At 38.6% G+C, this 19,077-nt stretch overlaps 1 protein-coding gene across 1 annotated transcript; it reads right to left on the bottom strand.

The window, feature by feature from the left end:
• Positions 1–3,853: 3,853 nt before the first annotated feature.
• On the bottom strand, positions 3,854–15,913 carry LOC122669366 (protein root UVB sensitive 6). Its single transcript, XM_043866119.1, has 13 exons — positions 15,463–15,913; positions 14,077–14,175; positions 13,787–13,900; positions 6,774–6,845; positions 6,570–6,680; positions 6,365–6,484; positions 6,024–6,125; positions 5,847–5,919; positions 5,601–5,684; positions 5,435–5,499; positions 5,180–5,281; positions 4,889–5,095; positions 3,854–4,308 (listed from the first exon to the last, which is right to left on the bottom strand). The coding sequence occupies exons 1-13, from the start codon at positions 15,826–15,828 to the stop codon at positions 4,255–4,257; spliced, it is 1,569 nt and encodes a 522-aa protein (XP_043722054.1). The 5' UTR covers positions 15,829–15,913; the 3' UTR covers positions 3,854–4,254.
• Between the last annotated feature and the right edge of the window lie 3,164 nt (positions 15,914–19,077).

Raw genomic sequence — 19,077 nt, 5'->3', positions numbered from 1 at the left:
GCTCTTTAAGTTACCCATTTGGGGTTCTTCATTTTTTGTAGTTTGTGATTCAAAATTTGATTTTTTTTGGGCTTTTTCTTTTGGGGGGGGGGGGGGGAGTTTACCATTTCAGTCATTGGAGTTGCTAAAATGGGGTTGGTCTCCTCTTTTCTTCATCTCTTAATTCCAATTTCTCTTTCTTGTTAGAGAGAGAGAGAGAGAGGGAAAAAGAAAAGTATTTGAATCCTTGGTACTGTAGTGTGTAGACTAGCTCCAAAAATTAATTCAGATAGACCTCCCTCTGTTGTTTTGTCATTGTTTCTAGTATCTTTATTGGTATTGATGTCTATCTTTTTCCTTTGTCCAAAACCCAGGTTTTCTCTCCATATCACCTTCATTTATATATTTTGTATGAATGAATAGTATTATTACCCACTTATTATTCATAAGATTGATTAAAATTTTTTCTCAAATTTCTATCTCCCTCTCCCCCCCCCCCCCCGGCTCTCTCCCCCAAACCCCCTTTTTTATTTAGTTTCTGTTGAAACTATTTGCTCTTTTTGGTGGAAAAAATATTAATTTGCTATGTCACAAGTGGATTAACAACCATTACTTCTCTACACTGAACTTTTTGAGAATGTAATTTTTTCTCTCTCTAATTTCCTGTTGCTCACATCATGTGTGTGTATGAGAGAGATAAGTAATGATATTTGCAGGGCCACCATGCATTCACAAGAGGTGCATGTTTCATTAATTCAATAGATGAGATGAGGGCTTGAAGCAATATATAAGACCTGCTGCACCTCTTAAATCCACCATCAAAAGGTTCAATAGTGCTATTAGGGTTGATGTTCTCTGTGCCGCAGCAGCATAGCCTGCACCCAAACACATGGGCTGGAAATTCAGGGGGGGCAGGGTGGTCATTTCACCCACCTCATGTGTCTGCGTGCACCATATTATTAATAACTCATGAACAAGATATATTAATTCTTTCTCTAAATATTTTTGCTTCTGCAACACATTTTGACTATTAGTCTATAAATTGGCATCTTATTACATTAAACCAAGCTAACATCATCAATTGTTTTGTTTAATAAAAACTATCAATTTGAGAGTTATGATGACAGTTAATAATAAGTCCTTCAACAGATCTCATATGTAACAAATTAACAAATCTACTTAAGATAGGTAATGACGTATCCAGTCTTAAATTCTGCCAATGATGATTCCACCTACCTTCTCCTAACTTCCACTCTCATAAGTAAATAGGTGAGGGGACCTTAACAACGTTCACATTTTAGAAAATGACTTGTTTTACCTTTCCCAATTTCCCCTTGAAAAGTCCTTCAAGGTCACCCTTTCTCTGCATTAATCTTAAGTAGTGCAATGAGATTTTTTCTTTTAGGACAAAATTTTACTTCAAGGTTCAACCACCATCCCTAGGATTCTCAAAACTTCTATAGGGTTTTTGGTATGTTCCCAAAATACCCTCCCAATATTTACTCGTATCCATCAAGAAGTCTGCGGTGAAAGAAAACTCAAAGTCTTTTTTTTTCTTTTTCTTTTTCTTTTGGGTTTTTCGTCAAGAGAATATTGAGGTTCGAGTAATAGATCGGAATGGGTTGAAAAACCGGGTAGAAATACCATTCCGAATCGGCCGAAATTGGGATCTACCTGATGGGTAAATTAGCAAGTTAAGATAAGTATATGAAAGTAAGATCAAAAGAGTCGAGTTACCCTTTCATTTAATAGGGCCTCGATCTCTTAATTAATATGGAACCCCTGAGGAGGCCTAATCTTCTGAACCATATTTAATAGACTAAATGACCTGTCTGTCCTATTAAATGGGGCAATGCTCTTGCAGACAGTAGTAACTGTATTTCAATTTTTTATGGTCATGACTCATGATCGTATTTTATTATATATAAATATCTCACTCCAATCTAATTGAAATTGAATTGTTTTGGATGGTAAGTAAGAAGCGTGAAATGAAGTCCCAATGATCTCATGGTTTTATGACAATTCTGATTCAGGTAGGTTGGCGTTTGACACTAAGAGATTGCTTGGTGTTAATGGAGTCATGGACCACCACTTTACCTATCATCTCTTTCGCTCAGCTCCCTATCTATGCCTCCCCTATACCTATTTAAGGGAGGATGAAAAATTTCTGAGAAAAGCATCCAAAAAAATACACTTATACGACATTCCCATATCTTTGTTTGGTTCGAGTCTGCCCTCTCTTCTCTGGTGGATCCACAACACTGGTATATAAGGCCATTTTATTCCCCGCTGCTGCCTGCAGAGATTACCCTATCGCAAAAAAGCTCGACTCGGGTTTCTTCTAACTTTAACCCTTAAAGCCATGCATTTCCCTATCATAGTGGTTTGTCACCTTGAATGCATCACAAATGGCTATACCATGAACCAACATTGTATAGCACACTCTACTGGCAAGGCACCAACAGTCTCGGTTTAGGGGGGGGGGGGGGAGGGGTGCTTTATCACACAAGGTGAATATAGAAAAGTCGAACCCGTGACCTCTTGGAAACCTACACTCTCCTGGCAAGTCACCAACCATTTTCATTTCATGAGAACCCCCTCCCTTTTCCTATTCCTATTAAATCATCGGACAAGGCTTTCCCATAATACCAATGTGAGACATCATCCCAATAGACGCACGGGAGAAGGTTTTATGAAAGAAAGATGATCAATTTGATGTGGGAAGAGAGAGAGAGAGAGTGTCAGTGTAAGGTCCACTGGTCAGAATGTGAGAAGACATGGGAAGGAATCCCCACAATTGAATGCCTCGGTTTTCCTGAGAGAAACAGGCAAAGCAACATGAAGAAATAGGAAGATAAGGAACGACCGACCGCTTACAGGCAATGCAAATTGCAGATTAAAGTAAAGTACATTGCTATTAAGTCTACTGAAATGATCATTTCCCTAATATTTTTATCTTAAGCAAAGAGGACAAATCTAAGTAGGAATCATGTGCACAAAGAAGCTGTTTGGTAAAACTGACGTTTTATATATGATTATCTCATAAGTTAATCTCTAAGGAAAGGAAAGCATGGACATACCTTGACTTAGGGATATCCACCTAGGTTTAGGATACTCGATTAAACGATTAGGGGGTTGATTATAGATAAAAATAGGCTGTAATTGATGTTTCCATGATTCTTTTTTTGTTTATGGTCCCCACTCCCCACTAATTGATTCCTTAATTTGTTATTACAAAAGACGACTTGTGTAGCTTATATCATCTAATTATAGCCCTCCCACTAATTGATTCCTTAAATTTCTTATTATAAAAGATGACTCGTGGAACAAAGATTTTTGTTCCTTGGTTTAACAGCGAAACGTTCCTGTTACACCAAACATTAGCTCTTCTAAAACATGTTATAGACCATATCATGGAAACTCCTATTTTGAACCTAGGACTCTTTTAAGTTCGAGCCCCACTGGCAAGGAACACTTTCAAAGGTGTTCCAAGGCAACAGTTCCAGCAACCTGGGCCAAGGGTTTGGAAGTGTTCAGAGAACTCAAAGAAAACTAAATGTTTTACGTGATCCAGGAAGAATAAAAGCCTGCCTCTCTGTTTCTTCGACTATCTTCATATCTCTACATCTTCAAGACCAAGCTTGGTTACCTTGGAAATGGTCCTGTAATATGCAGACATCAAAGGATAATAATTGGAACCAAAAACAGATTTCTGAGTTCTAAATGGTGAATGAAAAATTACAATAATTCCTGCACATAGAATATAAGGCATGATAAATCAAATTAGATCAAAAACTCTGCATCTGCAACCCAAGAAACCCTTTACCCTCAGACCCAAAAAAATAATAATAATAAAGGAAAGAAACACATCATCAAATCAACAAAATTGGCAACCTGTTCAAAGTAATAAACGAAAAAAACACATAAAGATTGCATTGTTATACTTTACAGCTTAATGGAAACAAGTTGTTTCCTCAAAACCAACAGAAATGCCCACTGCATTGTCTTCATCTCCTGTGGAATTAACCTAATAATTTAAGATAGAGCACAGAGCATGGCTATTAAGGGCTTCTTCTCAGAAACCAGTGAAAGCAACTACGCTAACTTCGCAAGAGAAAACATGGTTCTCATGGTCCCTTTCAGCATTATGTGAAAGGCCTCGTTTAATAAATCTCAACCTGCTTCTGCCAGTAAAATTTCTTAAGAACTAGAAGAGCATCCCTGAACATTGTGATACATCGGTCAAAAGTGAAGATATCTTCTCTAATGCTGTAGTTAACATAGTCGAGCTCGCCCAGGGTTGAGATGTGATTCTGACATTACCCATCCCTGCAAGAAGTAAAATCAACAATCAACTTTAATGGGGCAAAAGGAAACAAATGAATGCGAAACTATGGCCAGTCCAGATACATGTCTACTTGTATTATTTGTGACCAAGTGGTCATGGGTTTGAGTCTCTGGAAACAGCCTCTCCACAAACCAGGGGTAAAAGGCTGCGTACATTATGACCCTACCCAGACCCCGCAGTGGCGGAAGCCTTGTGCACTGGGTACAGGGTACGCCCCTTTTTTCAGATTTGCTTATTAGGCTCCGGTTGTTCCAAAGGAAAATATTTCACAGGAAGAGATTAAGCGCAAAAGGAAAATACTTCACAGGAAGAAATTAAAAGCAAAAGGAAATTGTATTAGAGTAAAAAACCAGAAATTATTTGCATAAATACCATGCAAATTTTTGGAAATGACTTCCATTTCAAATTTCTGGACATTGTTTTCCAGAAGAAAAAAATTTTATGGCATCTTGGTCCACGATACATCATTTTCATCCCTCAACCATGTCTAATATGCTTTTTTGTCATGTACAATCTATAAAAAGGAAAATGGCACATAAAATTAAAACAAACTTCACAAACCTGTTCTGCAGCTTTCCTCTTAAAGAAAACATATGAATTAGACACCACTTTGCAAGACTCGGCAATATGAGCCTCAAGATCAGCAGTGGTCAAAAGAGAATGAGTTGACGGGGTTCCAACAAAATCTTGACCATCATATTCACCATGTTTTGAATAAGAAGATCGACGTTCATGTGATGAACGGATGAAATGTAGAAGCACATGAGCCTGTATCATATCAGATTTTAGACATGGCTCTCTGAATAATAATAAAGAACACACCTAGAATAAGACGCAACATAAAATTCTCACATGGAAAGCAGCTTTTAGAATGTCATCTGACTTTGCTTGATCCTTGAGCAAGGCATACACATTACCCTTTGAAGGATTGTATGTAATCATGTACTTCTCTTTCTGTCAAGGAAGTGCAAAAAAAAAACACACGGTGTAAGTGTGAGAGAGAGAAAGAGAGATGATAATAGGTTCTTTCTCCGATTGGTTAAAGAGAAGTGTGAAGTAACATTTCCATTAAAAAGTTGATATCAGAGGTATAATGAAGAAATATACTTCAAATAGAGGTTTTATGGCAAGAAATGAACCAGGATCTTGAAATGCATCCTTAAACCTCGTTCCTGTAAAAACAGAAGCAACAAACTTCAGTTTGAAATAAGGATACAAATATAAACATCAGGAACAAGTAAAAGCAGCCATGATCAGCAGATTCTAAATGTACCTAGAACAATGGGCCTATTTCTTGACCAAGGGAAACTGAAGATATTTTCCTTCATATTCCCCTCCTGCAATGTGGGCACACATCCTACAATATTGAAAGGTGGTAAAAAGAAAACCATCAGAGATGAAGCACATTTTCTGAACTTCCACTGGGGACTTCACCTAAACTAATTAAAGAAGGAATAATAAAGACACGAGCTGAGAAAACCGCATCTGATATGCTTGCTTACGAAGGATTCAATCTAACCTGTCTTAAGGAACGATTCCACTGCCACAGTGAACCTTGCCCGGTTCAAAGTATGCAAAACAACAGATTTTACCTGGCCACAACCAAATCGAAAGCAATGAACAAGATCTAACACAATTTCAAATGGTGCAGAAGAAAAGAAGAAAAAGAATGCCAACTGAAGTACAAGAACCAAACCTCCTGGTAAGAGCTAAGAACATATCCACATGAGAGGAGTGCAAATGTAGTCACCAAAGATGGATTTCTTTTTGAGATCATGATGCCCAGTCCAGTTCCAAGCTTTCCCAATACAAAAAGATCAAACAAAATCACCAACTTTAGCTTGAACTGGAAAATATATGAAACATGTGGTATCCTCTTCTAAGGATAACAAACTTAAATAAAATCAACACTATGCTGCAGAAAGTCGTAAGCAATAATTCTAAGCTCCACAACAATCAAGACTTGGAGAAGTCGAAAGTATCATTTGAGAGACATCTATGAGAATCTGGTAAGGAAAGAACAGCAGGAATCCATACCAAATCTGCAACATTTCCAACGCATTCTCCTTTAGCAGTGACATCCCCAATGTTTTCACCTTTGGCAAAAGCTTTGTAAATTGGTGTGCGAGTTGATGTTGATGTTACAGCAGCAACATTCTACAAGTGAAAGGAAACATACATAAGGTTTTGTCGAGTTTCTTCAGCAAAAGACATGTGAAACAGTAAAAGGAAAGAGTCCAACCTTGACAACATTGGCAGCACAAGCCAATGGCAGGAAAAGGTGTGGCACAGCAGCAGTTGCCAACTCTACACCAGCACCTAACTCCATCAAAAGATCACCGGCAATCCGAAGCTGAAACAATTTTGGTTCGCAGCAGTCAATTGTATAAACAGTAGAAAACAAGGTTCAGCAGAAAAATAGCACCAAGTTCTAGTGCAAGTTTACCTGTTTCAGATCATAGTCAAATTTCTTTCCTTGCCGTGCAAAAAGCATTTTACCAACACGACCTGCTCCATCCTACAAAGTACAAAGACACCATAAGTTTAATTCAAATGGAATAAGGGTATAATCTAAATATCACTTAACATGCCAAAACATAAAAGTAATGCAACTTGAAACTACTTCCTCAATCCTCAAATGAAGAAGTGGAGAAAGAAACGTGGAATGAAGAAGAAGAAAAAATAGGACAACTGAGACTGTAGAGATATTAATCTGAAACAACTGCTTAAATCATCTTGCATTAAAAAAATTTTAAAAACGCTTTGGATCATGAATCACCATTTACAGCTGGACAGCAATACATTCTGAATCTATATCTTTTGAACATGGAGAATTTTTCCATTAGATCTTTCACATAAGCACATTTGCATGTTCCGGAGTTCTTATAATTTTCTTTGCCTCTTGCCCTCTATGTATTCTGCGTATTTATCCACTTTAAGCTTTGATGAATCAATATTGCATTGCTAGAGAAAAAGAAGTAATTGAACATGGAAATTTTTTCATTAGATCTTTCATCTAGTTACAAATAGTTATTTCTGTCAAAGGATAAGAACTGCAAATAGACAAAGTCAAAAGAGAAACTATTTAACAGCAGGGAGATGCAAATTTGTAATTTACAAATATTTTCCTTTTTATAGATTTTTTTTTCATGTATGCATACTAAAATGCCAAAGTGGTACAAGTACAACCATTTCAAAGTACATACAGATACATATATGCATGGTTTAAAGTAGCAGTACGTATCATATCGTATCAACCGTTATGTCTGTATCGGTCGGGTACCGATATGTCTCTTTTTTAAAATGGACTGTCTCGAATGGTATCGAAATGATACAACCGATACATATCGATACCATCGATACATCCGGTAAACGGTTCTGTGGGTTGCTTTAATACGTATCGGTATGTATTGATACGTATCGATATGCGGCTCAATACATACCGTTACAATCGATACAAACCATTCAAAAAAAAGACATTTTGAGTCACAAACTCGATACAACACACATTCTGGAGGAAAAAAGAAGGGAAACTCTCAACCGCAAGTCTGAAATCTTCCATTTAACCAAGTTTTTCACACTTTTGGAGCTGGAGCTTTTAATCTACACTCAAAAACGAATCAAGGAGAGCTACAACATCATCCTTTGCATCATCCAACAAGCTAAGATCATTGAAGGAGATTCCACAGAAAAAGGTAGGTTTTCTCAAAAATGGTCAAGATACACATGGAAATACACTTTTTTTTGCTCCAAAAGTGTATTTTCATGTATATCTTGACCATTTCCACGTGTATCTGTAGTGTACAATACAACTCTCCGATACGATACGGTACAATACGTCTCTTAAAATCACCCTTCCAATACGATACCCGATACTGATACTTTAAACCTTGCATGTATGTACAACTAGATACAAGAACATGCATCCTGAACTCTCCCCAAAAACAACCCTCGAGGTTGAGGCAACAGAGAAAGAAGACTACTAGAGCAAAGAGATCCATGTCAAAGCATTTGCTCTCATTTTCCAAATGCCTTCTCTTATTGTAATTTCACAAACTTAAACAAATGGAAAATGAACCAAACTAAGCAACATACTCCCAAGAGCCAATAATGCATTTGGCTAGTGTTGACACCCGGTTGGAATCTCTCGGGATTGACACGAACCATCACCATGTCTCCCATTTGAAACCCCACATATAGTTGATGATGATCAGTTGTAGCCTTGTAGACATCGTTGCTAAGACTGATTTGTCGTTGAAAATCAGCATGTACCACCATGATATGGCGCAAAAACTCATCAACCTCAATGCTAATGCGGGCTTGTGGAGGTAGTGGAACAAGGTCAATAGGTCGTCGTGGCTGAACTCCAAGTAAAATCTCAAAAGGAGTACGACCTATCGTCCAATTCACTAAGCTATTGAAAGCAAACTCAGCGATGTCGAGTATGGCTGGAAACATATTCTCATAGTCTCTGACTAAACACCTCAACAAATTCCTCAATGCTAATGCGAGCTTGTGGTGGTAGTGGAACGAGGTCAATAGGTCGTCATGGCTGAACTCCAAGTAAAATCTCAAAAGGAGTACAACCTATCGTCCAATTCACTGAGCTATTGAAAGCAAACTCAGCAATGTCGAGTATGGCTGGCCACGAATTCTCATAGTCTCTGACTAAACACCTCAACAAATTCCCCAAACTCTGATTCACCACTTCTGTCTAATTGTCAGTTTGTAGGTAGAAGGCGGTTGAAAATTGAAGCTTCGTGTTTGTTCAGATCCACAACGTCTTCCAAAAATAGCTCATAAACTTAACATCACAATCAAATACAATGCTACTTTGCAGCCCATGAATTCGCACCACTTTCTTGAAAAACAGCTTGGCAATTTGATAGGCATTAAAGGTCTTGCGATATGGCAAAAGTGAGCCATTTTAGAGAAACGATCAACAATAACCATAATGGAATCATACAGCACATGTCCCTGCACATACATGTTACTCGAGCCGATTCACACCAGATGAGGAGGATGATAGCATGAAGATAGACATTACAAGCTTGTATGGCACTCTCGGAGGCATGAGTCTGGAGGAAGCTAATGAATATGGACAGTGGCATGCACCATCCTTTGCCGCATAGAGCACCGGTTCTGACTTCCGAGTACGGTGGCTATGGTGGTTAAGGGCAGTATAGCTCTTCTTCATTTACCCACTGGCTATGAGGGTCAGCCATGTAGTGGGTCATCCTTTGTGGACAACACCTTCTCATAACCGGCCCCCCAACAATTCATGTCAGCTCCACCATCCAACTACAGTGGCTCCCCATGGTGGCTCCCGCAATGGATCTTCACGATACGGTGATCTTACCTCCAATATATTGATGATGACACTTATAGGAATATGCTATGGAGGACTTGGAGCATTTCTTCCAGCAAAGTATGACATGGCCATCATTTGAGTTACAGTCGAAGGAACAATTGCGTCGGCACCAACAATCTGCTAGTGGTCTTGCTCCTCCCCAGAACTCTATTTGGCACTAGGATGGGCAGAGAGAGGGGTCCAATATGTAACATGTAGTCATGTATCAAGTAACTTGTACTTGAAAAAGTGTTTATGTAATATGTAACATGCAACATGTAATGTTATCGATAATTATGAAATGCTTTCCAATATTATGTTTTTCATAATGCATGTTTTAATTGATTTTTACATGTTCTAGAACGAAATAATGTGTAGATAGGTTATATTAGAGAAAGTACACAACATGATACGGCATACACTAGAAACCTAGGATATGAAGCCAAACTACCATTTTGGTGTGTGTTTCTACAATCTAAATGTTCAAATATGTTTAGAGATGCTTAATTAGGGTTTCCCCGAAGTTGTGTGCCAAAATATGGCCATTTGATCATCAAAATGGCCAATTGAAATTTACAACTGAAATATACCACAGATTTTGGTTGAATTTCAACTGAAATCCAAAATTCTAAACCTTGAGCAGTTGTAGCCAAATAAGAATATTTAAATCAAATCTGAAGTTTTATAACTTCCCCTTCTAGGGTGCAGGACATCAAACTTGGAAGCCAATGAGGTATTTCCCTCATTGGCATTGAGCTTCAAAATTACAATTTGAGGCTTGTGCCGCAGCCCATATTTGCCTTGTGTGAGCATGCTTTTTAGAAGATCTTGTGGGCCCATCAAGCTGAGAAAGATTACCCTACTGCTGCCATAGTTTAGTTTCTATTTTCAGTTTATATTAGGTAGTTTCTAATTTGGTTATCTTTGTATGTTTAGAAGGCTGAGTTATAAAGCCTTTAGTACTTTCTATTTTCATTAAGTTTCTAATTTCCATTAGTTGCTAAGTTTGTCAAGTTGCTATTTTTTTTTTTTATTTCTAATGTTGTAAGCTAGCCTACTTCATTAAATAGGCAGCCCCTTATTGTAATAATTAGACAGAATTAATGAATGAAATTTTGAGGCATTCTTGCACTCGATTATGGGAGTAAAACCCCTGTTCAAAAGCTGGGATAGCTGTGGGTGAGAGACACAGGCTGAGAGAGCCATTTCCCTAACCACCCCCCCCCCTCTCTTTTATCTTCTCCTCCATTGCAATTGATCCGCTGTTGTGTTGCTGCTAACCTGTGAAGACTCAATTGAAGGCTGCAAAACAACTCCACAATCCAAGGTTGTGCCGCTACTGCCTCCTCCATTCGAGTGAAAACTGCTGCTGCTCCTGGACTTGAGTTCCTGCTGCAACTTCAAGGCTACATATCTCCACCTTCATCCATCGAAATCTGTTGGGTTTTGAACATAGAACCACACCATCAACCCCTCCATTCGAACCCCACTTCTACTCCATTCCATTGGCTAGAATCCTCCATATTCACAAACCTTTTATTTTCATTCCCCCTTCATAACTTCACTTCTGTCCATGAAAATTATACCAAACTTGCTGCAGGTCACCTACTCCACAAGGCCTCCACTCGATCCTCATTGGAGCCCCAAACAAAGTGCTGGTTTGTGAGATAACCCCTAACCATCTATTTTGGTGTTGCTGCCATATCTTCCAATTCAATCATCAGAATCAAGTGAGAATTTCAGCAGAGCTTCTACTCCATACAAGCACCAATGGACCTGAGTTTGATCCCTTTCCAATGGCTGGTTTGGTTCTTATTTACCAAGTTACTAATTCTGATTTTGTTTCTAATTTGATGTTCTGCTGCAACCTATCATCGATCCTACTGTAGAGTGATTCTTAATTGAACCCCTTCTACATTACATCCAACTTGCCACGCTGACATAAGTTACATACGTAAACCCATAGTTATCACGGTGTCTAGGCGGCCCAAGGCGTTGGAGAGGGTCCAAAATCAAGGCGTCCAAGGCACCCGCCTAGGTGACCAAGGTGTTTGGACCCCTTGGCGACTCCTTGACAACTATAACCCTTTCACAGATAAGTAGATTTACATAATAGTCCTGACAAGTGACAAGTAAACCGTCAACTGACTCAGGTCCTATCCATTGAAACACATCCTACTTCAACCGATATGCTATCTTTCTTGGTGTCGCCAATCATCAATAAAAAATTCCTTGCACCAACTCAATCCTTTCAAATATGTTCATAGGAGCCATGAGAGCAACATAAAGTAAACAAGCATGCTCAGAATGCAGATCTTATCAAAGTAACTAAGCCTCTTTGTTTACCTGGGGCCAAAGCTTAAAACAAAAAAGAAAGCCTCTTACAAAGACTTAGTTCAATTTTTCCCAGTCACCAAATTTTTTCCCAAATTTCTCCACAACCTTATCCTAGAACTCCATTGATCTGGATAAGTTCCCACTGGGAGGCTTGGGAGGCCACCCATCTACCTCACATCCAAAGATATCAGCTAAGAAGAACTCCTGTTCACCCCAAGCTTATTTCATACATCTTGCCTAATTGTAGACTCATTTTCAAACAATAGATTCCTCCAAAGTTTTACTATCATGTGGAGATTCTCACCCTTAAACCCCCCCATCTTAGACACCTCGAAACTCTTCATAACGTTCCTGTCTTCAGCTCTAAAAATGTAAAAGGGGTCGCCTTCCCTCAAAAACCCTGATTATTTCTGCAAGACAAACCTAGAAACTTTTCAATTTTTATCGTAAATCTTACATCCTCTCAATTATCCAACATTGTCTCCACTCACAAAACCTGTCAGATTTCATGTTATCAATGAGACTAAAAGTTATCCAATAGAGTCAATACATAGCAGAGTACCAATAAACTCATCCATAAGAAAAGGCCAACCTAAACTGTTTTCACAACATTTTATAGAGAGCATCCAAATCCCCTTCTTGGGGAGCAAATGATGTAGATGCACTAGTCTGGCTGGACAAACATGACCCAATTTGGAAGCCCAGTCCAAGGATATTTAATTTATTGGGGGTGTTTTTAAGGAGTTCTAGTTTTGTTAGTCTTTGAGTCAGTTTAAGATTGTGAAAGGAATCCAGGTCTGAGTTTTTTTTACCAAATAGATAAAGCCAATCATTTACAATACAAAGAATAGAAGTTTTTTGAGTTTCATATGGTGCTGAGGTGCTGGTCGTGTGACTGGTTCTTTTTCTTTCCCCTTGGCTAATCTGAGTCTTTCTATCAGGTGTGCTCTCTCCAAACTCCTAATCTGATAATCTTCTTCTCTCAGTTCTTTTATTTATTCCCTAATTCATCTATATTCTTCTTCATCACCTGGGTGAATACCCTGCATTTTACCCCATCTATTTCAGAACCTATCTTCTTTCGTTTCGCTTAGTTTCCATTTAAACTTGGTCGTTAACGGTTCTGTTGATAAAATCTGATATTATCTATTGATTTCTTGATTTCCGGTCTCAAACCAGAGGTTAATCTTCCATACATTACACATTCAAACCACTGTTCTGTTTCTCGAACTATTCAGTTGGAGAACTATCACAGCAACTGGAGTTCCGATAAACTAATAATTTCTGATTTGAAAATAGTCACCAGGGCTGGGTGACACTGATGTTAAAGCCTCTGTCCAGTTGAGTTAATCATTGGGAAGTCTTCTAGTTCAAGGTCAGATCTCCTTACTAATTTCTGGTTTTTATTTTTTTTTAGGGGGGGAAGGTACCAGCCAGGAGACTCAAACTCGAGACCTCCAGGTGAGCATGGGCATGAAGCGCACCATACTAGGCAGCTGTTGGTACTAATTTCTGAAATCTAAGAAGTATTTACTCATAAATACAGCCCCTGGGTAGTGGTTGGCAAATACTGAGATATTTCAATAGAACTGCATTAAAACCTGGATTTTTGCCTATTCTTCAAATCCTTCAATCTGATCCTGGTTCAGAGCATGGTCCCTACCTCTCTGATCTTCTAGATTCTATTTTAGACTATGGAACGCAACAGCAAATGTAAGAACAATTATATGGAAGTACTTCCAGACCATGATGAGTGTGTACGTGGGGTTTACCTTGAGAATCCAGTTAATAGCAACAGCCCCTGGAGTGGCTCTATTTCTGGACATCCCAACTGAATTCAAAAGTGTCTGTGTTGTGAAAACACCCATTGCTCCACCAAAAAAGTGCTGCAGAGAGCACTCAACAATCACTGATATAGCACAGGCAAACATCAAAGCAGTGAAAGGCTCTAATCACAGAAATTAGGCATTCTATGCTTCAAAATAAAATAATTTGTAAACATTGACTAATCCGTGACAAGCCATATTCCACATTCTAGTTCTTCTACCAAGTAAAAAAGTACCTTCAAAGCTCTCCATGTCATGTATGGAACATATGAAGGTGTCACACTATCAGGGAAACCTTCAGGAGCTACATAAGATCTTATGAATGACATCAGCTCCTGTACCAAGGTACAAAAGTCAGTAATGCAAGTTTTTCGTTCGGCAGGAAAAAAAAACAGCATGGTCCTTCCTCCATATCCCATGGAAACTACACCCTAAAACCTTCATTCTATCAATAGTACCAACAGAAATGAAAGGGAAAAAAATTTATCATGCGTACGAAATCAGGAGAGCATAAAAGAAGCAAAGCACTCCCTATTAAATATAATGGTTTGTCTTTTTTCTCGTATCAAACAGAATGTCATATATAAAAGGTTAAGCGGAGAGAAACTAATCCTAGAAGGTTGATAACCTTGAAAATCACAAGCATAAGGCATGTCAGGGTGGATTTTGGGGAATGGCAAACAGCAGAAATTGTCTAAAGTGTTAACTAACTGGCAGCCCATCTTGAACAACCGTCCAAGCAATTGAAAGCATCTCATTCAGTGCTGGCATCAAGAAGTGTCAAATAAAGTATTCCCTTTTGATCAGCAAGAAGAAGCAATTGTACTTTAGCAAAAGGCATAGGCATAAGCACATCCCAGGGGGAAAAGCCCACCAAACTACCAAAGGCATTTCATTTTTGTTCTTTTTCCCTTGAAATGAGAAATGGTCTATGATCAATATAGTTGCACACAGTTACACACTAAAAATTTAACAAACCGTTCTAATAGGATAACACTGATTCTTCATAAACAACCTCAATGTGACAAATTAGTGCAGCAAATTATGTAACTTGTATGATATCCAATGAATAAAACAGTATCTAATATAGTTGATACCATAATTGTCGCGTAGTACATATAAAATAGTATACAGGAGTAAATTACATTGAATTGAAAATTTGATAATCCGCACAAGTGTGTGATGCTCTAATTATGTTCCTTTATGCATTGTTTGAGTGTTCAAAAATCAAGGATGGACTCTGAACTAGCTGGTTCATTTGGTTCAGCCACAATTCAAAGAACAAGACAAACCTAATTTGACTAGAGAAAACTAGGTTAAGTCAAACATCTAGTTTTACTCTGAAGCTTAAAACTCAAATTCATTTGGCTGAGTCAGACTTTATGGATACTGATACGATAAATCACTTCAGAGTCAAGAAACAGAATAATGAACAACAATAGTCAAATGGATTGTCATTCGCGGGGAAGGGGGGGGGGGGGGCACGAATCACGATTATGGGAGGGGGAAAATAGGAAGAATTTTTAGCATTAACATCACCAGAAACCCAAAAAGGGAAAAAAGGAAAAGGGAATATGGATAGAATTAAGAAGTCAAGTGAGAAATGGGGAGGAGTTTCTCACATCAATAGGAGCCTGAGGAGTCTGCAAACTAACACTGCGAATGGAGCCCTTCTTGAAACGTCCGGAACCATCCTTCTCGGCCACATACTGACACCGCCTGCCATCAATCTCCTCCCTGCATATGATTTTCAACCTCGAATCTTTAAAGTCCTCCTCAAGAAGCGCAAAGCTCGAGTCTGCCCTAAGGCCACAGCTCTCGGCAGCAACCAAGGAAGAAGAAGGAGAAGATGCAGATGTAGAAGAGGGAGCAGAAGCAAGATTGGCGTTTATACGAAGAGTCTCTCGGACCAGAAGCCGAGCATCTTGGGAGCTCGCTAAGGTTTGAGCGGCAGAAGTGGGAGATTGCTTGATCTTGATCGGAGCCATTAACTTAGTACAAGCAGAGGAAAATGGAGAATAAGCAAAAAGCAAGCAAGCATGAGCAGAGAAACTAAAATGAAATCCTTCGTTTTGAAAGGAGAGAAAGGGATTTATTTGGGAGAAAAAAACTTCGGTTTTGTCGACAGAGACGATGACGCGGCATTGGAGTCAAAGAAGGTGTCCCAAATTCCCAACAAATTAGAATGGAGAGGGAAAGATAATTGGCTAACTGTAAAACCTACCTTCAATTCTTCTACTCCTCTCTTCCTCTCCCTGTTGTGGTGTGGGCTCGGGAGAGAGAAAGCCACAAACGCAGACAGGGAGGAGGGTTTTTGCCCCTCTCGGGCATTATCTTGCATTTCTCTGCAGCGTCGAATATATTCCAGGGCATGAAACTTTCCTGCACGTGCATGTTTTTTTGTTTTCCACCTTTCTCTTACTCTTCCGACAATTCACGGTGAACAGTGAAAGTGGGTCTATCACGGTGAGTCCCAAAAACAAAAAAAAGGAATTGATGTGTAGCCATGAGGCCACGTTGGTGAATGATACCCGCCTTGGTGGAGTTTCAAACCATAAGATTTATGATTTTAATTTAGAAGTAATCATAAGTATTATTTGTTTCTTGGACCTTTTTAGCTAAGTTAGACATCACTAGTGAACAGAAAGGATCTCCCAAATTGCAAAAACTCAAATCCTGCCCTATAGAGGTAATATCCAAAAAATAGTGTAAGAGCGGCCAAGGCCAAGGCTTTGTAGTTGGATAAGAAAGAAAATCAGAGATTTGCTGATTCGAGCACCACACTTCTTTCACCTTCAACCCTAAACGTTGAGCATGCTCGAGCCCAATGTGAATACTAAACAACTTTGGCTCAAAAAGACGCAAAGTTTTGAGTGATCCTGCAGCAAACAAAATAAATTTGCCATTTAGCAAAAAAATGTAAGACCATCCAGCTGTAACTACTCCAGATATCTGGTATCCTGCACAGATTAAAAAAGGAAAATTGAAGATAGGCAAATGAGAAATAGTAATCAATGTGACAACCTCCTCAGTTGGAGGATATACTTCATGGGAAGAGAATGAGGGGGAGGGAGGGGGATAGCCTCAAATCTGGTATCCAACTTTCAATTTTTTTCACAATCCATATTGGATCCAGCTTCTCTGGTCCATAAACAACTTTGTTTCGAGCCGACCATATAAAGTAGCAAGTAATAATAAATACCTCAAAAAAACATGTTAAAGATTGTTTATCCAGCTTAAACTTAAATAGAAAGGAGAGGCAGAAATTTTCCAAAGATGAATGAGACAAATACTCACTTCTCAATCCCAACGGACCAGCCACCCAAATATGTTTGACCCAGTCACATGAAAAGAATATGTGCCAATATGATTCTACACAATTTCCACAAAGAGCACAGTAGGGGTCAATCGAAAGTCATTTGGATAGAGTTGCCTTGATTGATAGCCCTGCATTTAACACACGCCAGAAAAAAGATTTCATTTTGGGATGTAACTTAAGTTTCCAAAAGAAATTCCACCAGGTGGACAAATAAGTATTGTGGCTATAAGTTAAACAAGTCAAAGATTTAGCAACAAGTTTAGTACTAAAAGTCCCATATGAGTGTCTCACATTATGGAATGGAAAGGATTCCCCATGCCAACAGTATGGGGAAATCTCTGAAGCCATATCAATGGTAGTGTAATGAATGGTATTATTTATATGGATCTACATGGTCATGGTAAGAGAAGGAGTACCCCAAAAAAATGTGAGAGGGTGATAGTATACTCATGTCGTGGGGGACTTTTTCCTTACTGGTAAGGGATCTGAACACTGGTTGAAGGGGCGTATGGGATGGAGTGTCTCACAATTCATAAACAAGGGGTACATGAGGTCAACTAAGAGAGAGTGTGTCATAGAGTGTCACTGTGGCGAGAGAATGTGACAGAGAGTGTACTACTTGCAATGTGTATCATAGAGTGTCAGAGTGGAAGTTGTAATCTCACATGCTCTAGGCTTTATCACCAAGGTTACAAAACTCGAAATTGGATATGAGACTGGTCTCCATTGATTCATATTTGTATTGTCTAGGATTCAGTCAAAATTGATTGGGATCTGTATGTTGGGAAATAGACGATGATCGTCTGATTGGTAGGGTTGATCATTCAAGGATTAATCAAACAGAGGTGGAAGATTGGGTACATTTAGATTCACAAGCAAAACCTCCACACAATCTTAGCCCTTCTATAGACGGTTCTTCCTACCACAGTAACTTTTGTTCCTGTCAACATTGGTCGCCACCACAATCCTCTCTCTCATAGTCTAATGTTCCATAAACCCTAATCACTTTCTCACACACTGACTATTGAAGAGGAGGGAGAAAGACACTGCAGAGGGAGAGAGTCAAAATCAATGGAGATATATTAGGAGTTTTTGGGTTGATTTCCTTGGTCTTTAATCGACCATAAAAAACAGTCTATTGGAGAAAATGGTGATATGACTTTCCACATTGGATCCTCCGATCACTAATCAATCCATAAACCATACCATACAAATCCCATTATGGCATGATTTAAGTGTAATGTGAATACAAAATTCAAATGTGCAGAGGAAAAGAGTGTTCAATGAAACAGTCTTTCTACAAAAAGTGAGGGTAAGGTTGTGTACATATGTCCCTTTCTCGTGCCCTACAGTAATAGGAGCATCGTGCACTAGGTACAACCAAATGGTTAGAGAAAAGATTCTCTTTCATCATATACCTAATATTGAAGGGAGTTATCATATCTCGTCAAGATCCCAATCCAAAGGTTACTATCATAAGGAATATGACCAATATAATATATATGCTACGTTAATGGGTTGATCCAATCAAGTAGGAGTAGGATCCTATTGGGATTCCACCTAATATGTCATGTATGAACTCAACATTACATCCCTGATGTAGTATTTACCAATATATATGTTGTCAAATAGACGTAACCAAAATCTTTCAATTTAAATAGATAATTATGCATCAATCCATCCAACAATACGATATCACATAGTAGACTATATGGGCATGTATAAATTTACTCATAAGTTTAATGAAATAAATATTAAAAAACAATATTAGTTTTGAAAGCATTGCAAATAAATTACCAAAATACTATTGGATCCAGATTTGTGTCAAATCAATTACATTATTTCTCTCTCTTTGATATACTCTCAATAAGGCTAGTATTTGTGTCCAATCAATTACAAATTACCAAATTACGCTCAA

Source organism: Telopea speciosissima, chromosome 7 (assembly GCF_018873765.1).
Source record: "Telopea speciosissima isolate NSW1024214 ecotype Mountain lineage chromosome 7, Tspe_v1, whole genome shotgun sequence".
Lineage (NCBI taxonomy): Eukaryota > Viridiplantae > Streptophyta > Magnoliopsida > Proteales > Proteaceae > Telopea > Telopea speciosissima.
This window is presented reverse-complemented; position numbering and strand designations above follow the sequence as displayed.